The sequence below is a fragment of the Capricornis sumatraensis genome, chromosome 4 (assembly GCF_032405125.1).
Source record: "Capricornis sumatraensis isolate serow.1 chromosome 4, serow.2, whole genome shotgun sequence".
Lineage (NCBI taxonomy): Eukaryota > Metazoa > Chordata > Mammalia > Artiodactyla > Bovidae > Capricornis > Capricornis sumatraensis.
Genome location: NC_091072.1, coordinates 91,690,627 through 91,718,300, shown reverse-complemented (window position 1 = coordinate 91,718,300; position 27,674 = coordinate 91,690,627). Strand labels below are relative to the sequence as shown.

At 40.2% G+C, this 27,674-nt stretch overlaps 1 protein-coding gene across 4 annotated transcripts in view; it reads right to left on the bottom strand.

The window, feature by feature from the left end:
- The window catches only part of GRIP1 (glutamate receptor interacting protein 1), a 466,465-nt gene that overhangs the window by 161,550 nt on the left and 277,241 nt on the right, over positions 1-27,674 (bottom strand). For all 4 annotated transcript variants that reach the window (XM_068969892.1, XM_068969893.1, XM_068969894.1 and 1 more), the window contains exons 3-5: positions 11,514-11,649; positions 8,000-8,145; positions 538-621 (exon numbers count right to left, since the gene is read on the bottom strand). In XM_068969892.1, coding sequence (XP_068825993.1) covers positions 538-621; positions 8,000-8,145; positions 11,514-11,649 — 366 coding nt within the window. The remainder of the gene's footprint in view (positions 1-537; positions 622-7,999; positions 8,146-11,513; positions 11,650-27,674) is intronic.

The window sequence follows — 27,674 nt, the reverse complement described above, 5'->3', positions numbered from 1 at the left end:
AGCAAAAGACATGTTGACAACTGGCAAAGCAGCAGGATGACTATGAACTGACAAGGTTTACAAACAGTGACTTCTTACTGCATATTAACGAACTGAAATAAATTAGCTAGATCATTCGGACTCCATTTTGATTCCCAATTATTGCGTTATTTCTTTAAAGAAAAATGGATGCAAAATTATAAGGTAACATTGTGTGTGTGTGTGTGTGTGTATTAGTTGCTCAGTTGTGTCTGAATCTTTGTGACCCCATGGACTGTAGCCCACCAGGCTCCTCTATCCATGGAATTCTCCAGGCAAGAATACTGGAGTGGGTTGCCATCTCCTTCTCCAAGGGCTTTCCCTGACCCAGGGATCAAACCTGGGTCTCCTGCACTGCAGGCAGATTCTTTGCCATCTGAGCCACCAGAGAAGTCATAAGGTAACTTTAGACACTGAAAACATCAGTTTTTTTGAAATTACTTTCTAATTTACCCCCAACAGCTCAATGACAAATTCTCCAAGAATAGCTGATGGTTCTATTTTCTAACTGCCACCTACCTCGTATTACAAAACCGAAGGTATTTCCTTCTTTGTGTAATGTGACTTCCACTGTTCGGAAAATAACACTCGATCCTTGAACAGCTGAAAACAGGAAAAAGAGAGGGAAATAAGTCTTATTTCATAATAACATTTCTAAATTTCTAGATAAAACACAACAGATTTTTTGTTGCAAATAATTCTTATTGAGTAATTAAACAGTTAAAAAAATCTGTTTTTAGAGAAAATATCAGAACAAAATTGGAATGACATACAAATATCATAAAATAGTCATCTGTATAAATGACTTATATAATTAAGGTCCAGGTGGAATCAAAACCAGAGATGCTTCCTTTCCTCCTGTGTAGCCAGTTTTTAGAGCATAATATTCACATTGTTAAAAATCTGTATAACAAGACAGACAATCTTCATGTGATAAATAGAATTGTTTCCCCTTTGTATTATGCAAAAGTTATACAAAATTTTTGTAAAACTTACAAAATAATTAATGTTTTATGTTTTTTTTTATTACTTACAAAGTTTTATAGAAAGAACACATCTGAATACCATTCTAATTGGTGATGACAACTGGATAACACTCATAAAACATAACTGTTCTTGAGTAACTAATAATTATCTTTTTTGCAGCTAGCACAAGAAGAAAAGTATTAGTCTCAGATTGCCATTAATAGGTTAAGCTGATGCAAATTGATTTTCTGACATGATGCATAGCAATTAAACAAAGACATCAATAACCCAAATGAAACTTGGAGAGTAAAAGAATTTTGAAGTACATTCAAAATATTACTACTAACTAATAAAATAAAGATCTACTTAATTTTACTTGATACCATCATGCTTAGGTTATGTTTGCCTGGTTATTGGTCTCGTTTCACAAAATGAAATTGCATTGCCAAGTTGCTATCTCTAATTACATTATACACAGTATGAGGAGATAAGTTATATTATGAGCTTCCCTGGTGGCTCAGAAGATAAAGAGTCCATCTGCAATGCAGGAGAACTCAGTTTGATCCCTGGGTCAGGAATAACCTCTGGAGAAGGGAATGGCTCCTCACTCCACTATCAACAAGAAACTTACAGACAAAATTTAAAGGCATCTTTGAAAAGAACATTTCTTTCCACTCATAAGAATAAAAAATAATTTTAATGAAGCATTAATTACAATTACTTTTTAATTATCATAAATTATGAATCCTTAAAGGAGTGGACACGATTATGAACAGCACACAGGTAAATTCACAAAACTGGACACATGCAGCTGGAACACAAAGTACAATAAGAACTTGGATTTGCTGAAAGTCAATATAAACCTACAGCTGAATAAAATGTTTTCGTATACTGCTGATTTAATTAAATGTCATATTCTTGCTATCAGGGGGATTTCAGTTTATTCTAACCAGCTAGGAGCAGTGCATACAAATAGTCAAAAGAATTGAGATACAGTTTTAATTAAATTAAAAAAAAACAACTGAGTTCAAAACGAATGTTTTCTTATTTCCATGACCCAACAAGCCACTTGAATAAATTGGTTAAGAACATGATCTTTCTGTTCCTATTAAGGAAGAAATAGGGAGAAATAAGGGAGAAATAATTAACGAGCATCTACGGAATGTTTTCTCTGGGCCAGAAACTCTGAAAGTGGTTTACAAATTGTATTTAATTTAATCATTAAATCAACTTTCAATTATATACAACCAAATTCTAATTCTGGGCCACCTGTCCTTGTTGGCTGAATATCTGTTCTGGGGAAGCAAAGCACTGTAATTTTAATTTTGCATGAACTAAATCTTGCTGACCACAAAATCTTACAATCAAATCTAAAGTCAATATGAAGACTTTAGGGATTATCTACAGCTTTAAATTATCCACACTATTGCTCTTCATCACGGGCAAAGAAAAATGGGAATCCTGACTACATTTTAATATACTTAATGAAATAGATTTGGTCTTTATCATTTACATTTGTGTGACTCGCTCTTTGTGACTGAAGTTTCACGTTTAGCACCAGACATCTGTTTGGCCATGTGCATTCTATTCATAACTTCACATGTGTATGTGGACACAGAGATGCAATTAAGGGGCTTACCCAAAGAATCAAATTGAGCACATAAAAGGCCGAGGTAGAACCAATTTTATAATGCAACAATACTCCTCAGTATTTTAGTTGTTCTGATGCCCCTTGTTTCTATACGTGCATATGTATGTATTTCTATATCATAAAGTGACACTCTATTTTGTTATGGTAGGTTTGGTTTTTCTAAATTATATACTACTCCCCTGCCTCCCCAACACCTACACCTATAGGAGAAAGGAGTTGTGCACTTTCCTACCTCATTTCGTTGGTTTTGCATTGCTAACTTGCTTTGGCCAATGCAGTGTTAGGGGATGTGAGCAATGTCTGCAAATGTGCTCCTGTGGTTAGGCTTGTCTTATTTGCCTTCTGCAGCTGGCACAGGAAGGGCTTCCCTTGGGTAGCTGATGTTCCCTCAGACTACATCCCCTAATGAACCATGTGGAGAAGACCTGGGATGACCCCTGTCCCCCCAACCATATCAACATCATCACCATTGTCATCATCAACTAGTCTTTCTCTCTCTCTTCGAATTAGACATGAGAAGTAATCAGGCTGTCACAGGGACATGCCTTAACACATTTATTTGAATTATGGAAGGACTCCTTCTGATAAAAAAGCTAGCCTGATTTAGCTGATGGTTTAGTGGCGAGGACTGCCTTTGACAATAAAATTCCATGGCTGACATTTTTCATAAAACAAATGAGATAAATCTATTGCTCTAAGATTTGAATGGAAGTGGTATTTAAAGATGTATAAAATAATCCTCATGCCAAAATTATATGCTGTCTAACTATTAAAGCTTATCATAAAGAATTTTAGGTGTTAACTAAAAAGTGGATGAGAATTAGGTAATATTTCAAAATTCTTTAAGGGTTATGGGAAAAAAAATTTGAAGGCACTCCTCTAGACCAACTTTGAACATACAAATGCCCAAGATACAGTCTGGTAACATTCTCTCTAAATACAGCCTCGACATACCACATAATTCTAAGCTCATGGAGGTCGACTATTTCATTGTCATTAAGAAACTGAGTATCAGAAAAGGGGAGTTGCTTACCCAGGGTCACAGTTCCATTTTTCTTCCATCTGCTCTCTCTCTCTCTGTATCGCTTTCTCTTTTTCTCCCTCTCTCTCATACACACACACACACACACACACACACACACACACACACACACACACACACACATACTCCCATACGGACCTTTCTCCAATTCCTGCTGGACTATGGGGCTGGCTAAGCCTCAGATTGCTGTGATTCTTGAGAGAGTTACAGTCTTGGCCTTGGGTGGCCTATCTTTCACCAGGCAGCTCTCTCCCTGGGGTCTGGCTTGTGCCTGCTCTAGCTGTCTGAGCTCAGTGAAAGGGAGGCTTATTAATCCCTTTGATCTCCCTGAACGCAAAGATCTTATTAATTTATCTAAACATAATAGAAAGAGACAGAGATAATCCTTGGCGAATAGACCTCTGCTATCTGATTTCTACTAAAAACTTCACACTTTTGTGTTTAAAAATATTTTCTCTTTTTCCATCAGCTTTATTGTGTGAGGGAGAAAGGCAGGTATAATCACCAAGTCAGGAGAGGTTTTAACCCCTGGATATTTCTGATGTCCACCTTCTCCTCTTTAACTCTATTAATGCTATATTTATTTGGAGTATCACCTCTCTTTTGGAAAACTGTAACAGCTTGGGGGCTTATAGCTTCCATTTGACCTCTTAAAATAAGTCTAAAAACTCTCATCTAGGGGGCTCTCCTGGTGGGCCAGTGGTTAAGACTCCACGCTTCCACTGCTGGGGGCATGGGTTTGATACCTGGTTGGGAAACTAAGATCCCACATGCCGTGTGGCATAGCCAGAACATAATAATAAACCAAAACCAAAACTCTGATCTGAGGATGCTGCTCCTTGGCCTTAAAACCTTAAAAAAAAGGCCCCTTGTTGTCCACCATTCACGGCTTACAAGGCCCTCCTTCACTTTGTTCCTGTTTACCTCACTGACCTCGTCCCTCTGAGGCCCTCTCTCTCCTTTTGTGTTCCAGTAATTCCAAACTGGAGATTCAACCTGTGAACTGGACTATCTTCATACTTCCTTGCCATATGCTATCCCTGGAATGTTAGTCTTCCTACTGGACCTGCATAAATGCCTTCTAATCTACTGTGAAATCTCTAGCTCTGGACAACCCAAAATGCTCAGCAAATCTCCACAACTGCCTTATCCTGAGAGCAATACTAAGAGTTCCTCTTAGGAACAGGTTGTGTTTAATTGATATGCATGTACACAGTGGAATAAAAATGCTTAATCAGAGAGCATTAACTCTAGATAGTTGACTCCTCTTAATTCCTAGGCAGTGGTTTAAGATAGTGATTTCAAAACAAACTGACTTTAAGTTCAAGAAAACATAGTACTTTCAGTGTAATAATAACAACAACAACAATAATAATGGTAATATGGCTAAGATACATTATGGCTTACGGAGTCTGTGCTTATGATCTAAATACATGGTTACAGCCTTGAAATCTTACAAAAATTCTACATCCATTACAGTCATTTTGTAGCTGAGAAACCTATAGCTCAGCGAACTTGTTAATAATTTCCCCAAAGTCACAAAGCTAGAAAGGGACAAAACTGACACTTAACCAGTGACACAGTTCAAGCTCTCAACACTATTTTACTGCTGGCTCCTACCGAAAATAAAAATGCTGTAGCAAAGTTTTAGAACTCAGATTCCAATTGATTTTGTTATAAAGTCACCATGAGATTTTCGGTGTTAGATTTTTTGTTAAAAGAATAAGAACTGGTGATTGGTGTGTATTATACATTCACTCTCTGAGTGCTATCTCCTAATCCCAAAGCCTCAAACATCATCTCTAGTCCCATTACTCTTAAATTTACTTTTCTACTCTAGATCTTTCTCACAAATGCCAAACTGTATCTCCAGCATTTTCTTGACATTTTCTCTTAGCATGTTAAATAGGCACCTCAGCTGTAGTATTTTAAACAATGAGCTTCTTAAAAAAAATTTTTTTTAATTGTATTTATTTAGTTTGGCCATGCTGCACAGCTTGTGCAATCTGAGTTTCCCCAGTTAGGTATTGAACCTGGGCACTCTGCATTGGAAGCACAGAGGCCTAATCACTGGACCACAAGGCAATTCCCTCCAGCAATGAACTTCTGATCTTCTCCTCACAAGACAGCTCTCCCCACATTGTTATCCACCCCCATTAATGGCAACTCCATCCTTCCAGTTGCTCAGGCTTAAAACCTTCTGATGGTCCTTGACTTTTCTCTTTCTGCAGGTGCTCAGTTGTGTCTGACTCTTGGTGACCCCATGGACTGTAGCCCACCAGGCTTGTCTGTCCATGGGGATTCTCCAGGCAAGAATACAGGGGATCTTCCCAGCCTAGGGATTGAACCAGGGTCTCCTGCATTGCAGGCAGATTCTTTACCAGCTGAGCTACCAGAGAAGCCCCCTCTTTCTGCATAACCCACATTAAATTCATCAGGAAATCTTGTTGGTTCTGTCTTCAAAATAGATGGGGAATATGAGTGCTTTTCACCATTTCTTCCATCATCCTTCACCTGGATCACTGCAGTAGGCCTCCAAACGGTCTCCCAAGCTTCTACCTTTGACTCTGCAGTCTATTTTCAACATAGCAGCCAGAGGAGTCTTTGAAAACGTTAATCAGAGCATGTCACTCCTCTGCCCAAACCATACAATGCTTTCCTGCATCATTCAGAGCAACACTTAAGGTCCCTCCATTGGCCTACATGGATGCTCCATCCTTTACACTTCTCACCACCTCCCCCACTTCTCTTCATGCTTACTCTGTTCCAGCCACACTGTCCTTCTTTATGTTTCTAGAACTAGGCCAGATTATTATTCTAATCTGGCCAAACAAAAGGCCAGATTATTCCTGTCGTTTGATTTTAGCACTGGCATTTTCTTCTTTCTGGAACTCTTTTAACTCAGAAAACCATATAGCTAATTTCCTCACCTCCTTCAAGTCACCGATTAATATCACTTTCTCAATGAAACTGTTCCTAACCACTCTACTTCACATTGCCAATGACACTCCCCGCCCACACTCCCAACCCCTTTCCTTGCTTTATTTTTTTTCCCCCACAGCATTCATGACCCATAACATTCATACTACATACAGCTGATCCTTGAACAACATAGTCTGAACAGTGTGGGTCCATGTACCTGTGGATTTTTTCAATAGTAAATCCTATAGTACTGCACTATACCTCTTTGGTTCAATCTAGGTTATGGAAGAACCTTGGTTTTGGAGGAATCATATATATGGAGGGTCAAATATAAGTTGTGCATTGATTTTCGACTGCAAGGAGGACTGGCACTTCTAACCCCCTCACTGTTCAAGGATCAATTGTAATTAACTTATTTATTGTGGTTTTATTTTATTTTCTGTCTTCCTCTAGTAGCAGCAGTAGTGCTAGTCTCCTCAGCCGTGTTTGACTCTTTGCGATCCCATGGCCTGGGGCTTGCCAGACTCCTCTGTCCATGGAATTCTCCAGGCAAGAATACTGGAGTTGGCTGCTATTTCCTCCTCCAGAGGATCTTCCCAACCCAGGGATGGAACCTGGGTCTCCTGCACTGAGGCAGATTCTTTACCATCTATAGCACCAGGGAAGTCCCTCCTAGAGTGTAAATTCTACTGACATTCATTGAGGGACAGGCTGGAACATGGTAATGCTCAATAAGTCATCACTAAACAAATGAATTATCACCAGTTATTAATAATCAATCTCAGTTCTCAGTAGTACAGAAGAGCAAAGCTCTGACTTTGGTGCCTACTAATTTGGGAAAACGTATTTAACTTAAGCATCTGTAAAATGAGAATAATAATGATAATAATGCCTACCTTATAGTTTTGATTGATTTGTATATGTATTATTCACCAAACATTTTTATATTGCCAGGTACTGTCCTAAATGCTTTACAAACGCTAACTCATTTAATCCTCATAACAGATCCATGAGTAATATTATAGGTTACTAAAATCATCCCCATTTTTCAGATGTGCAAAGTGAAACAAAAGAAGCTTAAGTAACTTTCTCAAAGGCATGCAGCTAGTAAAAACTGGAGCTAGGAATCGACTGTCTATTTGAACTAAAGTTCAGCTCTGATGTTCACAGATGGCTTTAATGAAACACGAGTCCTAGATAATTTCATCATCGTTTATGCTCTTTAACATTCTTCCAGAGTAGGCAATAGAAAATCAGATAATTTTTTAAATATTAAGAAAGTATGCTCTGCCATTCCTGTAATAAGACAACGATGGCAAAAGAGAAAAAAAAAAAGGAGAACCAAGAGTTTGAGGCAAAAACATGGTGCAGCTGTTCTGCCTCAGGCCGTGATGACTTACAGACTGGCGGCAGCTCATACTCCACCTCCAGAACCACTCTTTCCCCGACATTCTTCAGCAAGCTGATGATCTCATCGTGGCGGAATTTGGCCAGGTTGATGCCATTCACTGCTTTGATGTAGTCACCCACATCCAGCTGATCACTTCTGCAAAACAAAGAGTCGCTTCAGTGGAGCTCTCCTCCCCATGGGCCAGTCTGACCGTATTTCCCACTTTGCTATCATGGATAAACTGCAAGCCCAGAAGGACGACACAGCAGGGTCCCTGCCTCCTAGGATGCGGCTGGTTCTAAGGGCAGGAGTGCAGCTGAGGGTGGATGAGACGCCAGGGATCCCTCTCACTCAGGCCGACTGTATGCTTTCCAAGTCCTCTACTGCATCTGCTGCCATCTCTGACTTTTCTCCCTAAGCCTTTACCTCTTTTATTTTTAAAGAGCATCAAAAAGTGAAATAAAGAGAAAATTACCTTTAGTTGCTCTGCCCCTAAAGAGTTGGTTCTCCTGGGGCAGATTATCTGTATCCTGGACACACTAGAAGTTTTCCTTTCTTCTTATTCCCTTTCAGTGTTGCTGCTTGCCTTTTGGACATTTCACCACTTTCGGTATCTTCACTAGAAGTATGTCCAGGCCATATAGAAGGTCATTTTATTTTGCTATTTATTACTTATAGCAGGACTGATTTCAAAAAGTGTCAGTGAAGAAGAAATTACAGTGAAAGCATGGGCATTCAGTAACAGACTCCTCCCTCCTCACCATCATAATAGAACTTGGCTACTTTGGGGCGTTTAGTCAAACTCTACCTCTAAACCAAGAGCAGGCAGCAAGACCAATGACAGGACTTAATCCAATAATATGTTCTCCCCAAATAAGAATAACGAATTCATTTGCTTTACATTAGCCCAGCTCCAATCATCCTCTCTTCAGAGCCTCCATAATCCTCTCTAGTCTACGGTACACATGGGCACTCTTAACTCAGGTTTACTGACTGACACTTTTTTGGCAACTTAACTGTCTCATGCACTGTGACAACTCTTATTGCTTTTTACTATTGTTGTTGCTTTTTACTATTACACAATGTGATTATTGCTCCCAAACTTTTCATGTTTTTTTTTTAAAATACCCTATTTCCCTCAATAGATTATAAGCCCCCAAGGGCAGGTATCTTATCTTGACTTATTTTGGTTTACTACCTGTGAAATGGTAGTGGCTTAAACAATAAATATTTGGTGATCAATAATACTATAACTGGCAGAGTGTTACTTTTAATTATAGGATCAATACATGTGTGAACGACTTTCTCACCCTCTCCCTTGCCAGTCATGCTTGCTTTAGGGGCTACATACAAAGAAACTTTGGAGACACCCAAGGTTCCAGCATCACAAATTGGCTATGACTGTTAAAAATTAAAGGAGGCTATGGTAGAAAGAAATCTCTTAAAAACCATATTGGAAAATAACATAAAAATAATACATATATATGTGTGCATGTATGTGTGTGTGTGCTCAGTTCTGTCTGACTCCTTGTGACCCCATGGACTATAGCCCACCAGGTTCCTCTGTCCATGAAAATTTCCATGTAAGAATACTGGAGCAGATTGCCATTGCCTTCTCTAGGGGATCTTCCCGACTCAGGGATTGAACCCATATCTCTTGTGACTCCTGCATCAGCAGGCAGATTCATTACTACTGCACCATCCGGGAAGCCTTGTATATATATTCATATGTATATATTATGTATTCACTGAATCACTTTGATGTACAGCAGAAATTAACACATTTAAAATTACCTATACTTAAAATTCTTTTTTAAATGCAACCCCCCCCCTCCCCCCGCCACAAACCCTGAAGGAAGACGACTAAGTTGCTTGTGTTGACATCAACTTGGTTTTACAAACAGTACTGCAGATCATGGAGCAATCAATTGGCTTGAGCTTATAAACTGTACAAATAGGTTGATCATTGAAAATGACCACATTTCAGGTGGCACTTAATAAGGTAAGAACTCTAAAACTTAATTTGGGATTCTGTGGACACGAATAATGGTGTCCAGGATTTAAGGGACATTAACCTCACTGCCATGAAATTAAAAGACGCTTACTCCTTGGAAGAAAAGTTATGACCAACCTAGATAGCATATTCAAAAGCAGAGACATTATTTTGCCGACTAAGGTCCGTCTAGTCAAGGCTATGGTTTTTCCAGTGGTCATGTATGGATGCGAGAGTTGGACTGTGAAGAAAGCTGAGTGCCGAAGAATTGATGCTTTTGAACTGTGGTGTTGGAGAAGACTCTTGAGAGTCCCTTGGACTGCAAGGAGATCCAACCAGTCCATTCTAAAGGAGATCAGCCCTGGGATTTCTTTGGAAGGACTGATGCTAAAGCTGAAACTCCAGTACTTTGGCCACCTCATGCGAAGAGTTGACTCATTGGAAAAGACTGTGATGCTGGCAGGGATTGGGGGCAGGAGGAGAAGGGGACGACCGAGGATAAGATGGCTGGATGGCATCATGGACTTGATGGGCGTGAGTCTGAGTGAACTCCGGGAGATGGTGATGGACAGGGAGGCCAGGCGTGCTGCGATTCATGGGGTTGCAAAGAGTCGGACACGACTGAGCGACTGCACTGGACTGAACTGAACCTCACTTTGAATGAAACCTCACCATTCCACCCGTTCTTTCTGAGGCAGATTTCGATTTTGTCCACAAAGCAAACCCACCCCTGGCCAGCACTCAGGATGCTCTGTCGTCATCAAGAATGAGTGCAATCTGCAGTCCAGTAGAAACAAGGACAAAACCAGCCCTTCTCAACTAAGCCTTCTGCCCTTCTGGAAATCATCTATTTGTCCCGATGAAAGGGAAATCTCACAAGTAGAAAAGCTGAGAATATAGAACAAGTAAATTGTTACTGAGACACTTGGAGCTGGGCCTCTCTTGCTGTCTGGGCTCATCATGTGGTAGTTTCCCCTGTCCACAGAATATGGGACACCTACTCCCCGTCAGATGACTGGACTGTCTCACTCCCACTGCAGTAGGGCACATTTGAGAACTAAATCCATTCAGGTGGCTGGGTTTTTTTTTTAAGATTTTTTTTTTTAATGTGGTCCATTAAAAAAATCTTTACTGAATGTATTACAATATTGTTTTTGTTTTATGCTTTGGTTTTCTGGCCACAAGGCATGTGGGATCTTAGCTCCTTGACCAGGGATCAAACCTGCACCCTTTGCACTGGCAGGTGACGTCTTCACCACTGTGCTGCCAGAGAAGTCCAGACACAAGCATTTTAAAGTTAGTATCTTAGGAGGACTTGAGTGCTCTTGAGATGACACAAGAGCTCCCTGGTGACTTTGGCATGGGCCAGAAAAGCCATCATTCTGAAATCTGCCTCCTCCCCACCCCCCGTGCTTCCACCTGGCAGATGGCAGTGTCATTTATCTATTAGTGACCTTTTCTGAGGGAGCTTTAAGTTCTGAATTAATTATACCTTCATTCCTTTTTCTACATTTCCCTGCCATGCAGTTACCTAGCAGCGATTCCTCCTTGCCGCAGATTAGATACTCTGGGTTTGCCATCCTTGTCAATTCCGCCCGAGACCGTCAGCCCAAGGGTAGTGCCTTCCTTCTTCATCAGTTCAACCACAGTGGAGCCCTTGAATTCCTCTGTTAAAAGAAAATAATCTGCTTTAGTAAGTGACCGCAGAAGCACAAGGGGTAGTCTTTGTGGGTGGTGAGGTGATTCCTCCCCATAAACACTCTGCATTTTTTCTTCTGTGGGAGAAGTTCTGCGGCCTCTTTTCCATTGCAATTTGCGGAGTGCCTTGTAAAGCTGAGCATGCAAATAAAACGGAGCAGCAATTCCTCTAAAGGTTATTAAAATGGGTACCAGTGGAGTACTTCGTTCTAGATTCACAATAAATAGTCTGACAGGGCTTATGTACAAGGATAATATTCGCCCTTTGTGTCCTGTCATTCTGAAGTAACTTTCTCTCGTGTTTCTCCTTGTAACTCTAAAGGGAGCAATTGCGAGTCATAAGGTAAAGGGGCTGGAATGGAATTTTAAATAATAATACAGTGCAGCAGCAGACTCCAAGTTTGTGATACCTTTTAGCTGAGGAAGATGAATGACATAAGAGAAGAGCTTTCTACAAGTTCAAGGAAAATATTATTGACTCTAGTTTTTCTTTCTTTTTTTTTTTTGATCTTTCAGAAAACAAAGTACAATAGCATTATTTTACAACTTACATCATTTCTTACAAAATGTGTCACACTATATTAAGGCAAGGTTGGTCCTCAGAATCCCCAGGGAATTCTGTTAATTCTCATTCTCTCCTGAAATTTTTAAATGCTACCAATCTTGTGGGGGTCATATCTACAAACCAAGTATGCATGCATGCTCAGTTGGTCCCACTCTTTGTGACCCTAGGGACTGCAGCCCCACCTGGCTCCTTTGTCCATGGGATTGCCTAGGTTAAGAATACTGGAGCAGGTTGCAATTTCCTACTCCAGGGGATCTTCCTGAACCAGGGATTGAACCTGTGTCTCTTGCATCTCTTGCACTGGCAGGTGGATTCTTTACCACTGTGCCACCAGGGAAGCCCCACACACCAAGAGAGAACCCAAACCTTTTGATTGAAGGCACCACAGAAAGAAAACTTGACTCTCCTTGCTTTCAGAAATAGAAATGCCTCAACAGTTACCCATCCAGAGGTTAACTATGACAAGCATTGTTTCAAAATTCTGTTTGTTATCCCCAACTCTGCATACACTCTTTCTGAATCAGATTATGAATTTCAGGGGTTATGAACTCCTAGGACATCAGAGATTCTCATGTTAAAATGCAAGAATAGGCTTTCCTTTTGAAAGTCAAAAAAGCGAAAAGTATTTGCCCACCTCTGCCCTTTTCTTAACTACATATGTCAGTGTTAATTATCATTTCAAAATTTTATGAGTGCATATCATAAAGGTTTTTGAATTATTGCTGCTGGTCTCCCATCCAATTAGCCAATAAAAAAGTCAAATTGTGTTAGGGAAAGAAATAATTTCTCATCTTGTCTAGTGAGGAGAACAGAGTACCTGGGGAAAGAAGACAGGGACAGGCCACTGATTTCGATGTATTAATGTCAGTCTAGGCTGGGGATTGCCAGCCTTGCATACTTCTCTTTTCATGGCAGTTTCAGGACGCTGCATACCTGAGTTGTTGCTGATTTAAAACAGAACCCAAGGAAGAGCCTGTGAGTGTGAGTGACGTCAGCTGCATTTACTACCTTTTGAATGAGAGATCAAACAATGATTGAAATTCAAGAAGTAAAATTCTCTGAGTGCTGAAGAAGTGATGCTTTCGAACTGTGGTGCTGGAGAAGATTCTTGAGAGTTTCTTGGACAGCAAGGAGATCAAACCAGTCAATCCTAAAGGAAATCAACCCTGAATATTCACTGGAAGGACTGATGCTGAAGCTGAAGCTCAAATACTTTGGCACCTGATGCAAAGAGCAGACTCGCTGGAAAAGACCCTGACGCTGAGGAGGGCAAGAGGAGAAGGGAGTGACAGAGGATGCAGTGGATGGAATGCATCAGCAATGCAATGGACGTGAGTTTGAGCAAACTCTGGGAGATGGTGGAGGAGAGGGAAGCCTGGCGTGCTGCAGTTCACGACTTAGCGACTGAACAAGAAGTAAAATTCTTGTTGAGTATATAAAAGCACTGGGCTTTTTACATCATTGACCAGGTGCATTTGTAACAAAAGTCCATGACAGTGTGCAGTTCACATGCCCCCTCGACACAGAACAAAGCAACCCTCTCTGCACTCCATAAAGGAATACACAGGCACAACTGATAGCTGAAGAGGTCAGCTTAACAAGCAACCCCTGTAAGTCCTCCTTGGCAAAAGGCTAGGTAAAAATAAGGTTAACAATAAAAGAATGAAAATTACAAAATAGATGATGGCTATTCACATTACAGAGACACAATGTGTTCAACAACTCTGCCCAATGAAAGAACTGTTCGCATTTTCTTTAACTATGTAGATTGATTCCCTTAGGTTAAGCAGTTCATTACAGAGCTGTACTTGAGGAGTTGGGAGCCTTGGTTTTTAAGGGTATGTCTTAAAGGTCAATTAGAAATACATAGAGAAGCAAGTCTAAAACAGTAACAAGCAAGTGAGAATTTAGTTTCAATTAATAAGAACTTCACTCCTACTCAGGTTTTCAAGAGCGTACTTTCTGAATAACATGGGATATAGGACATGAAAAGAAAGTGAAAGTTGCTCCGTCCTGTCTGACCCTTTGCAACTCCATGGACCTTCTCCAAAGGATCTTCCCAACCCAGGAATTGAACTGGGGTCTCCTGCATTGCAGGTGGATTCTTTACCAACTGAGTTATCAGGGAAGCCCCATAGATTCAGCCTTATAAGATGCGGATGATGCAATTTTCTCCAGAAGGTATGTAGGTCCTTCCCAGACCTCCGGCTGAATCTGAGAATCTAGAAAAGCTAAATTCAATGAGTTTAATTTGATCTCTGTTAAAATAAAAATCCATCGGGTTACTTTTAAAACTAATAATAGTCAATTACCCTCTTGTTTAAAAAGATTTCAAACCTTTCCCCAATAGTTAGTTCTAATAACACGAAAGAAAACATTAATGTACTGTACCACTTAACTGAGTAATTTGTGTATTCACTGATTCTAGCATTTACTAAGTGCTTACTATGAACTAGATGATGAAACTCAAAGATGGAAAAAGTCAGAGGTTTTTAAAGCGCAGCCACACAGGCAAATGAATCAGAGAGCACCACGCCAGAGTGTGGGTTGTGGGGGAGGCGGCCACAGAGGAGGTGGTCTTGGCAACAATGTGAAATGAAGACTTGCTGTTCCAAATATAACATCAATTTCACAATTTTGTCTTCTGTCTAATCCGTCTGTATTTTTCGATTAGGATTAGCAGAGTAGAACAGACCAAAGGGGGAATCTAAATTAGGCAAAACTCAGGAGTAAGGATAGAATATTGTCGCAAGAAAATGTGCTGAATCACAAGAATGTTAACTGCCAATAAATATCTCCAGACCCTGCAGGACTGACTAAATCATTTATGGGTGTTTCTGAAAGGGAGAGGAGAAAAGCGGCAGTGTGGGGAGGGAGGAACAGGCTTCTTGAGTTGGCTTTCTGCTAACCTGCAAGCTCCACTACACTAATCAATCATTTTATGTCTTTTTTGGTATTTAATGTTTGCATAATGACCTAATGGCGAGGAGAAATGAAGACAGATGCATTCATTTGCATGAGTTCCCTTGTATAGCAAGGTTTACTGAACAAAGCTCACAGTGAAACACGTCAGTATATACTGACAATTTCTTTCTTTGTGATTTAAATTGCAAATGTCCCTCCCCAAATTAAGAGGACTCTGTAGTAAAGATGGCAGTCTCTCCATATTAGCAAGCAGCTCAGGGAACAGATGATACTCAACTGGCGAGGAATGAGCCGGTTGTGGATTTGACATTTCCCGCAATCACCATGTTTAATTATCTTAGAAAAGAAATTGCAGGTTTACATGTATACCAGTACATACTCAACCAATAAGAATCTCACTGCTAGAATGAAATTTAGTTGTTTGCTGTTTTTCTTTGGGCTTGTAATTCAATCCTCTTTAAACTCTGGAAAGTTTTAAGAGAAGTAACAGTGATACCTGGCAAAAACAAGAGAAGTATGAAAAATTCTTGCAAATGAATAAGAAAATTCAATAACATAGGTGTTTAAATATTAATATGCAGAAAACCATAGCCTTTTACAAACAAACACCAACTAGTTAATGTTCTTGCAAAAGAAAAAACTCCATTTACAATAGCCAAAAAACTAAAATCCCTAAGGAAAAAAAAAAGAAAAATAGACACGATCTCTGTGAAGAAAACTTTAAAACACTTCTGAGGGAATACAAGATCAGAACAAAAGAAAAGGTATCCCATTCATTCATTCATTCACTTGGTAAAAACTGAGCACTTACTATGTACCAGGCACTGTTTTAGGCTTTGGAGATACAGAACTCAACCAAACAGAGAAAATCTCAGATATCAAGGAACTGATATTCCATAACCCAATGTAAAAAATATGCCAATTCTCCCTAAATTATAAAGTTCACAATATCAATAAAAATGCCAATAGGATTTGTGGGCACAAGGTGTATTTTACATTATTGCAAAAATGGAACATGCATCCATGCAAAGTTTCTGGGAAAAATGATATTCCTAAAGTCCACCAGCTGGCTGTTTAATGTTGTTATGAAAGAAAAGAAAGAGCCTTCACAGGAAGGCAGGCTACTGAAAGAGATGCTGGGTTATGACTGGATGTTACACCACCAAAGGTATCGCCCCTGAGAGAGAGTAAAGAAGAAAGAAAGAAAAGACGTATCAAAGGCATAGGGCCTACAGAACTCAGATCAGACCATCTCAATGCTTTGTAGTATGAAGATTGCAAAGTTTTGCATAGAATAAACATATAGCATAATCATCTTGTTTTGTTCTGTGAACTCTTGGTGTCCAGAAATTCTTGCCTCATCGATTATTTTAAAAGTACAATTAGGCTTAACAGCAGGAAAAGAGAGTTACTTGTAATTTTTAGAAGGTCCCTAAAATTCAGGGGCTAAATGATCAGGCAATTGCAAGGTGAACAATTGTAGTAACACTTGCTGAAAGCAGGGAGATGGACAAAAAATGACAATTACAACAAAGAGTGATGACAAGAGTAAGCGTAGGGTCACCATGGTGCAGCCTGGGAGGATCCATCACCAGACTGGGTAAGTCGTGCTCTGGACAGTTCCTCAGAGGAGTTATTTCTGAGTAGGGTCTTGAAGGCAGCCTCATCTCAGCAAATGGAAGGGCAGAGTTAAAGGCAGAGGAACAAGAAATGGCAGATGATGACCTAGGATTTGGGACGCGCAGTTCAATTTGCACTTTTTCAATTCTGGATGCATGTTAGAAGCACCTGGGGAGCTTGGAAATACCAGTGTGTGGACCCACCCCAGACCAAATCAATCTGAACACCACCTCCTGGTGGTGGTTCAGTCGCTCAGTCATGTCGGACTCTTTGTGACCCCATGGACTGTAGCCCTCCAGGCTTCTCTGTCCATAGGATTTCCCAGGCAAGAATACTGGAGTGGGCTGCCAGTCTCTTCTCCAGGGGATCTTCCCAATCCAGGGATCGAAGTCAAAAGTTTTAACTGTGAGATATTTAATTGAATCTTTTAAATAAATATGTATTTATTTATTAACTTATTTATGTGGCTTCATTGGGTCTCAGTTGCGGCATGCAGGATCTTCGTTGCATCCTTTGGGATCTTTTTCATTGTGACACACAAGTTCCAGAGCACGTGGGCTCAGTAGCTGTGGCACTTGGGTTTACTTGCAGCATGTGGAATATTAGTGCCTGACCAGGGGTCGAACCCACATCCCCTTCACTGTTAAGGTGGATTCTTAACCACTGGACCAGCAGGGAAATATCTTAAGTGAATCTTAACTGTAAGAGTCACATGCAGTTGCAAGAAATAATGCAGAGAAGCCCCTGATCCCCTTTACCTTGTTTTCCTCTGATGGTAACATCTTGTAGAACTATAATACTTATATTATATATAAATAAGATATTTATCTTGATGAAGTCAAGATATAGGCATTTCCATCACCACAAGGGTCCCACATATTATCCTTTATAGATCACCCACTACGCTCTTACTCCAGTGCTTTTTAAAAACTCCTTACCCTGTTCTCTGTGTTTATAAATTTGCCATTTTAAGAATGTTAAATAAATGCAGTCACACAGTGTAAAACTTTGTGGTTGACTTTTTACACTCAGGATAATTTTCTGGTGAGTTATCCAAGTTGTGCGTAGCAAGAGCTCCTTTTTCTTGTTAAGTAGTGTCCCATGGTATAGACATACAAAGTTGGTATCACCGTCAACCTGTTGAAGGACATTTTGGTTGTTTACAGTTTGGGGCTACTATGAATAAAGCTGCTGCAAACATTCATATATGAGTATCTGTGTGGACATAATTACTCATTTATCAGGGATAAATGCCCAGGAGTACAAGTGCTAAGCCATACAGAAGTTGCATATTTAGTTTTCTAATGAGCTGTCAAATTGTTTCCAAGATAGCAGTACCATTTTGCATTCCCACCAGCAGCTTGTGAATAATCCACTGGCATTCTCGCCAGTACTTGACTGTTCCTGTTTTTATTTTAGCCATACTGATATGTGTGAGATATTTAATTGAATCTTTTAAATAAATATGTATTTACTTAAATAAATACATGGTTGTCAGTGATACCTAACTATGGTTTTAATTCTTGGGTAAGTTGAGCCATTTCTCTAATGGGAAATGTGGAAATTTGTAGTGTGTACTTATTTGCCAGTTGCATATCCTCTTTGGTGAAATGTCTTTTCAAGTCTTTTGCCCATTTTCTAATTAGATTGTTCGCTTTCTTATGGTTGAGTTTTGAGTTTCTTATATACTTTAGATACTAGTCCCCAATTGAATATGTGGTTTGCAAATATATTCTTTCAGTCTGTAGACTTTATTTCATTCTCCTAGCAAGGTCTTCTGCAGAGCCAACAGTTTTAATTGTGATGAAGTCTAATTGATCAGTTTCTCTCTTTATGGGTCATGCTGCTGTCAAGTTTTAAGAATTCTTTGCTGGGCCTTAGATCCTGGAAATTTCTCTTATTTCTTCTACAGTTTCTAAAAGTTCTTATAAGTTCTATAATATTATCTAATAACCATAATATTTACATTTAAGTCTGTTATCCACTTTAATTTTTTTTACATAAGATATGAGATTTAGTCACGGTTCATATAACCTGGGGGGCGGGGAGTAGGATGGGTGTTCAATTACTCCAGCACCATTTGTTGAATAGGCTATCTTATCCACCAAATTGCTTTTGAACCTTGTGAAAAATCAGTCTGTCACTGATTCAGTGGACATGAGTTTGAGCAAACTTCAGGATATAGTAAAGGAGGGAAGCCTGGCATGCTGCAGTCCATGGGGTCAGAAAGAGTTGGGCACGACTGAGCAAATGAACATCAACCACAGTCCCTTCACAGATACCATGCAGCCTTCATTACTATATCTATACAATAAGTCTTGAAACTGTGTAGGCTGATTGCTTCTATTTTATTGTTTATAAAAATTATTTCAGTTCTTCTAGCTCCTTTGCCTTTCCATATAAATATTAGACTGCTGCTGCTGCTGCTGCTGCTGCTGCTAAGTCGCTTCAGTTGTGTCCGACTCTGTGCAACCCCATAGACGGCAGCCCACCAGGCTCCCCCATCCCTGGGATTCTCCAGGCAAGAACTCTGGAGTGGGTTGCCATTTCCTTCTCCAATGCATGAAAGTGAAAAGTGAAAGTGAAGTCGCCCAGTCATGTCCGACTCTTAGCGACCCCACGGACTGCAGCCTACCAGGTTCCTCCATCCATGGGATTCTCCATGCAAGAGTACTGGAGTGGGTTGCCACTGCCCTCTCCAAAATATTAGACTAATCTTGTCTATATCTATAGGAACTTTTGCTGGTATTTTGATAGGATTTGGATTAAAGCTGTCTATCAATTTGGAAAGAATAGACATCTTTACTATGTTGAGTCTTTTGATCCATAAACACAACATATCTTTTTTTTATTTTTTCTATCCTAAATTTAAAATTTATTTATTTATTTGCTTTTAATTTTGAGATTTTTTTTTTAATTTTATTTTTACTTTATTTTACTTTACAATACTGTATTGGTTTTGCCATACATTGACATGAATCCACCACGGGTGTATACAAGCTCCCAATCCTGAATCCCCCTCCCACCTCCCACCCCATATCATCTCTCTGGATCATCCCCATGAAACTTCTATGATTCTTTCATCAGCATTTTGTAGTTTTCAGCATACAAGCCCTATACATGTTTTGTTAGTTTTACACCAAAGTATTTTATTTTGGGTGTAAAATTGAAAATAGTATTGCATTATTAATTTTGATGTACATATGTCCATAGCTAGTATACAGATATACAATTGATTTTTATATATCTACCTCATACATTGTGGCCTTGTTGAACTCACTTTAGAGTTCTAGGAATTTTTTTGTAGATTAGTTAGAGTTTTCTATGTAGACAATCATGTCATCTGCAAGAAAGGATAGTTTTTATTTGTTTCCAATCTATATGCCTTTTATTTCCCTTCCTTGCCTAAAGCACAGGCTAGAACTTCCAGTACTCTGTTGAATAAGAGTAATGAAAATAGATATTCTTGCCTTGTTCCTTATCTTAAGGGAAAAGAATTCAGTATTCCATCAAGTATTATATTACCTGTAGGTTTTCTGTAGATTTTCAAGTTGAGGAAATTCCCTTCTATTCCTTTCTTTTTTTTTCCTGAGAGTTTTTATCATAAGCTTAAATTTTGCCACATTCTTTTTGCACTGATATGATGATGTGATTTTTCTTCTTTGGTCTGAAAATATCCTGAATTACATTGATTGATTTTCTAATATTGATCAATCTTGCATTCCTGAAATACACTCCATTTGCTCACAGTATATAATTCTTTTTTTTTTTATATTGCAGAATTTCACTTGCCAATATTTTGCTAAAGACTTTTTTGCACCTATGAAAGTGAAGGTTGCTCAGTTGTGTCCAACTCTTTGCTGCCCCATGGAATTCTCCAGGCCAGAATACTGAAGTGGGTAGCCTTTCCCTTCTCCAGGGGAATCTTCCCAACCCAGGGATCAAACCCAGGTCTTCTGCATTGCAGGCAGATTCTTATCAACTGAGCTATGAGGGAAGAATTTATATTCATGAGAAATACCATCTGTAGTTTCTTTTTTTCCCTTTGGTTTCGGTATCAGTGTAATAATACTAGCTTCATAAAATGAATGAGAAATGCATCCTTTCCTCTTCTATTTTTCTGGAAGAGATTGTGTAGGATTGCTGTTTATTCTTTTTTAAGACATTTGGTATAATTTTCAATGAAGCCATCTGTGTCTGGAGTTTTTAAATTACAAGTTCATTTCCCTTAATAGTTAAAGGACTGCTCAAATGATCTATTTGAGGTTCGGTGAGTTGAGGCAGTTTGTACTCATCAAGGAATTGGTCCCTCTCAGTTAGATGAAGATCCTTACAGGTGGGGAACTGGGCAACGGGATCTTTTTTAAAACCTCCACAGGTAATTCTAACATGCAGTCAAGATTGAGAAACACTTGTTTAGGTTTAGCCTGTTATTAGGGTAAAGCAGTAGATTTTGTGACGACAACATGAACTTGGGAAAAAGACAGATTTGGGTCAAGAAGAACCATTAGAAGGTCACTGCAGGACTCTAAGATATTAATAACTTAGGCTAGGCTGTGTCAGGGCTGCCCAGGTAGTGCTGGTGGTAAAGAACCCGCCTGTCATTGCAGGAGACATAAGAGACCTGGGTTTGATCCCTGGATCAGCAAGATCCCCTGGAGGAGGGCATGGCAACCCACTCCAGTATTCTTGCCTGGAGAATCCCCATGGACAGAGGAGCCTGGTGGGCTACAGTCCATAGGGTTGCAGAGAGTCGAACACAACTGAAGTGATTTAGCACTCAGGTTGTGCCAACAAATGCAAAAATGAATAATGGTCCAAACACAAAGGAAGCTTATTTCACTCACATAGAAGCCTGAGCGGGGTGGGTGTTCCCGATCAGCAGCCTTCTCTGCTTCACATGGAGATTCGGGGATCTGTGCTTTCTTCCATTTTCTGCCTCTGTCATCCCCCAGGGCTCTGGTTCCCAAACTGTGCACAAGGCGCCCCATGGTTCCAGTGAACTCACAGAACCATGGTGAACTATCTTTACAATGTGAGGGAATTACAGCCATACTTGGTATCAGTTGGATACAATACCACCTACTAGCTACAGGCAGTTTTGGTCAACATTAGCACACAGCCCTGCTTTTCTTGATAGCCTATCTTTCCAATGCTTTTTTCTTTTTTTTTGGTGGTGGTTTCTGTGACAAGAAAGGAAGTTCCATGTGGCACGATGTGGAACAGGAAATGAACCTGTCAATGTTTCATTTGATTTGAAGGTTTGAGAAACTGTGCAATGCCCAACAAACACATATCATGACTAAGTACTTGTGGTTCTTTAAATTTATACATGGTAACGGTTAGGAGATAATATGAATTATATTGCTTGGACCTAGCTACTAGTAAGTGGGGCTACTGATATTTCATTTGACCTAGAAGTGCAGTGAAAAAACTACTGAGATGCCAAGGACCCTGTGAACAAAGAGAGTTTGGAAACTTTCGCCTTAGGACTGTATCTTGTCTGCATTTCCCTGGGGGAAGGAGACAAATAACTCTCTTAACAGCCACCTCTGGCCTGCTTCTGTTCACATCCCAAGGGCAAGAACTGGTTCCATATCTACATCTAATTGCAAGGGAAGCTAAGAACTGGAGTGTGGACAGATGTTAAGGCGAAAAGGGAGGCATGGACTTGAGGGGATGGGTGGGTAACACGAGAGAAACCGCAATCCATCAGTAGCTGTGTGGCTGGCACTAACTCCAGATACACTGTGATGAATTTCCCTGAGTTAGGCACACATTAGTGTGTGGGGAGCGAGGAACTGGGAGGGAGGGTGGATCTCAAGGTTGCCACCTTGTTTGATTTGGGGCGGTTGACACCAGTCACTAAAAGGGAATTAAGGAAAGAGGAAGTTTGTGTTGCTGAGACTGATTGGAGAAGGTAAAGTCACATGATATAATGCTAGTTACAGAGAACTGAAATGAAATTTAAGTACCAGGGAAACCCTAGTCTTAGAATGGTTTTTGTCACATTCCAAACAAAGGGTTTGTAAGACCCTCACCTTGGAGTCGTATCACAAAAAGAGAAAAGACATTTTAAAAGCAATCACTGGGGCTTCCCTGGTGGGCCAGTGGCTAAGACTTTATGCTCCTCCTGTAGGGGGCCCGAGTTCGATCCCTAGGTGAGGGAACTAAATCCTGAATGCTGCAACTGAAGATCAATTAAAGATCCTGCATGCCACAACTAAGATCGGACACAGCCAAAATGAATGAATAAATAAATAAAATGTTTAAAAACCTAAAAAAAGAAAAGTAACCATCATGGGCACACTCAACAAAATACGCCCTGGTGAAGCTCTTTGTCAGTCATTCCGTCGTGTCTGACTCTTTGAAATCCCATGGACTGTAGTGCGCCAGTAGCCACTCCCTTCTCCAGAGGATTCTCCCGACCCAGGGATTGAACCCGGGTATCCTGCACTGTAGGCAGATTCTTTACTGTCTGAGATACCAGAGAGCTCTTTACTTATTGAACTTCCATTCACTAGCAGATTTTAAAAATTATATCATAAACAGTAAGATAGAAATGCTATTGATGAAAACTTAATACACAAAGTCACAAACTTTCAGATGCTAGTGACAGAGATGGTGTTTTCTTCCCACCTGTGTGTCCGGTGCCTAGAATGGCACCTGGCAAGGTGGTAGGTGCTTCCTGGGAGCTGCTGAATGAATGGGTACATCAGTCCCAACACAGGGAATTATGACCTGGAGATGAGCATCAGCTTGTGGCAAACAACTCTTGCTGGGTGGTGCCAAGGCAGAATGATAAAGCAGGAGGACACAATTAATTCCCTAAGCTTCTTTGGTTGATTGTTTTTTTTTTTTTTACCATTGCCTTCATAAAGGGGGATTGAAGCTCACACCAGAATACTATTGGAGAGAATATTATTGCTCACAATACAGTGTTATCTGTATATTACTTTCAGTGGTGCCACTGGGAAGTTTATCCCCCTCAGGAAATAAACAGATGCTTTTTCCAATACTCATTTCATCCCCTGGTTCAGCAAAGCTGCTGGGCTCAAAGCTGGGTTTCTGTGATGAATGGCTGCATTTTCGATCTCAGTTCTTGCCACCCAGACTAGTAGGGAAAGGTCTTCTGGCACTTTCCACCTTTGTTTAGTGACATGAGGGATGTACCAGAATTTTTCTCATCCCCTGGGAATCTGAACATAAGTCAAATTCATGGCAGGGATGTACAACACATAAATACTACCTTTCACAAATATTCATGTGAAATAAAATTATGATCTGTATTTATCTCCCAGGGTGACGGGGTGGGCTAGATTAATATCTGCATGTTTCTCAGGCCACCTCTAGAGAAAGAGGACACACAAATCTGCAGTACCAACCACAAAAATCTGAGACCCCTGAAAGTACATGATGCACAACCAGCGTTTTTATAAAATAGATAAAGCAGACATGTGGATTCTTGGTGTACGTGATTTAAATATGTCTCTTGAAGCATTTAGAAAAAATATCACTGCTTGTAAATTACTGCAATACTAGGATTCTTTCAGCTTTCTATTTTCCCAAAATCGATGATTTAACTGTCAAAATTTGCTACTAAGTTTCCCAGTGTCACAATTTATAAGTTATTTAATTGTTTTGGGGGGAGGGAGTCTTAGCTTCCTTATCTGAAGCAAGGATAATAAAAGTATCTACCTTTAGGTGAAGAAAAAGGAACCCTTCTACACTATTGGTGGGAATGTAAATTGGTGCAGCTACTATGGAGAACGGTAGGAGGTTCCTTAAAAAACTAAAAATACAACTACCATATGATCCTGCTGTTACACTTGCGGGCATGTACCCAGAATAAACTAATTCAAAAAGATCCATGCACCCCAGTGTTCAACTGCAGGACCATTTACAGTAGCCAAGACATGGCAACAATCTAAATGTCCATTGGTGGACGAATGGATAAAGAAGATGTGGTATATATATTTTATACACACATTTTATATATATACACACACAGATATATGCATAGAAGGGCTTCCCTGGTGGCTCATATGGTAAGAATCCACTTGCAAGGCAGGAGATCTGGGTTAGACCCCTGGGTTGGGAAGATCCCCTGGAGGAGGGCATGGAAACCCACTCCAGTATTCTTGCCTGGAGAATCCCCATGGACAGAGGAGCCTGGTGGGCTACAGTTCATGGGGTCACAAAGAGTCAGCTGTGACTGAGCGACTAAGCACAGTACAGCATATGCATATAAAATAGTATTATTACCGAGCTATAAAAAGAATGCACTAACGAAATTTGCAGAAATATGGATAGACTTAGAGATTATGTATTAAGTGAAGTACGCCAAAAACAAATATATAATAACACTTATATATGGAATCTAAAATAATGAAACAAATGAACTTATTTATAAAATAGAAATAGACTCACAGACATAGGAAACACATTTATGGTTCAGTTCAGTTCAGTTCGGTCGCTCAGTTGTGTCTGACCCTTTGCAATCACATGAATCGCAGCACGCCGGGCCTCCCTGTCCATCACCAACTCCCGGAGTTTGAAATGCAAAAAAGCAAAATGGCTGTCTCAGTTCAGTTCAGTCGCTCAGTTGTGTCCGACTCTTTGCGACCCCATGAATTGCAGCACGCCAGGCCTCCCTGTCTATCAGCAACTCCCGACGTTCACTCAGAGTTGCATCCATTGACTCAGTGATGCCATCCAGCCATCTCATACTCTCTCGTCCCCTTCTCCTCCTGCCCTCAATCCCTCCCAGCATCAGTCTTTTCCAATGAGTCAACTCTTCGCATGAGGTGGCCAAAGTACTGGAGTTTCAGCTTTAGCATCATTCCCTCCAAAGAAATCCCAGGGCTCCTTCAGAATGGACTGGTTGGATCTCCTTGCAGTCCAAGGGACTCTCAAGAGTCTTCTCCAACACCACACTTCAAAAGCATCAATTCTTCGGCGCTCAGCTTTCTTCACAGTCCAACTCTCACATCCATACATGACCACTGGAAAAAGCATAGCCTTGACTAGATGGACCTTAGTCGGCAAAGTAATGTCTCTGCTTTTGAATATGCTATCTAGGTTGGTCATAACTTTCCTTCCAAGGAGTAAGCGTCTTTTAATTTCATGGCTGCAGTCACCATCTGCAGTGATTTTGGAGCCCCCCAAAATAAAGTCTGACACTGTTTCCACTGTTTCCCCATCTATTTGCCATGAAGTGATGGGACCAGATGCCATGATCTTCGTTTTCTGAACGTTGAGCTTTAAGCCAACTTTTTCACTCTCCTCTTTCACTTTCATTAAGAGGTGTTTTAGGTCCTCTTCACTTTCTGCCATAAGGGTGGTGTCATCTGCATATCTGAGGTTATTGATATTTCTCCCGGCAATCTTGATTCCAGCTTGTGTTGCTTCCAGTCCAGCATTTCTCATGATGTACCCTGCACATAAGTTAAATAAGCAGGGTAACAATATACAGCCTTGACGTACTCCTTTTCCTATTTGGAACCAGTCTGTTGTGCCATGTCCAGTTCTAACTGTTGCTTCCTGACCTGCATACAGATTTCTCAAGAGGCAGGTCAGGTGGTCTGGTATTCCCATCTCTTTCAGAATTTTCCACAGTTTATTGTGATCCACACAGTCAAAGGCTTTGGCATAGTCAATAAAGCAGAAATAGATGTTTTTTTGGAACTCTCTTGCTTTTTCCATGAATAGCTGTCTGGGGAGACCTTACAAATAGCTGTGAAAAGAAGAGAAGCGAAAAGCAAAGGAGAAAAGGAAAGATCTGAATGCAGAGTTCCAAAGAATAGCAAGAAGATATAAGAAAGCCTTCCTCAGTGATCAATGCAAAGAAATAGAGGAAAATAACAGAATGGGAAAGACTAGAGATCTCTTCAAGAAAATTAGAGATACCAAGGGAACATTTCATGCAAAGATGGGCTCAATAAAGGACAGAAAACTTATGGTTACCAAAGGGGAATATATGGGGAGGGATAAATTAGGAGAATGGGATTAACATATACATACTACTGTAGATGAAATAGATAACCAATCATATTTTGTAATAACATGTAAGGGAAAAATCTGGAAAATATGAATCACTTTGCTGTACACCTGAAACCAACACAACTTTGCATTCAATTATACTTTATTTAAATTAAAAAATATATATATTTTGGAGAAGGCAATGGCACCCCACTCCAGTACTCTTGCCTGGAAAATCCCATGGAGGGAGAAGCCTGGTAGGCTGCAGTCCATGGGGTCACACAGAGTCGGACACTACTGAGCGACTTCACTTTCACTTTTCACTTCCATGCATTGGAGAAGGAAATGGCAACCCACTCCAGTGTTCTTGCCTAGAGAATCCCAGGGACGGGGAACTTGGTGGGCTGCCGTCTATGGGGTTGCACAGAGTCGGACACGACTGAAGCGACTTAGCAGCAGCAGTAGCATATATATATTTATCTTCAAACAAAGTTGTATAATTTTTGCTATAAAACATTTACTGCTTTTCATACACCATTCTCTGTTCTTGCTTTTAGATCAAGCATAAGAATTTGTTTTCAGAATATGAGTCAAGGGCATGGTTTCCAGAGAACTGTGAGGTGGTGTCCAGGATCACTGAGACTTGTACATTCCTGTGCACATGAGTGCCCGGGCACACACACACCTGGCCCAGACAAGCACACACACCACACCACCACATTCATCAGAAGCAGGCCCTGGAAACAAGACAATGCTCTAAACTATACTTCAATTGAAAAAAAAATGACCTACCCTTAGGGTGCTGTGAAGATAAAGTAATAAAATTCTCATTAGGAACTTACTATAGTACTTGCCACATAGTGTTCAATATATAAGCTAGTCATGGTATTACTGTTATCATCA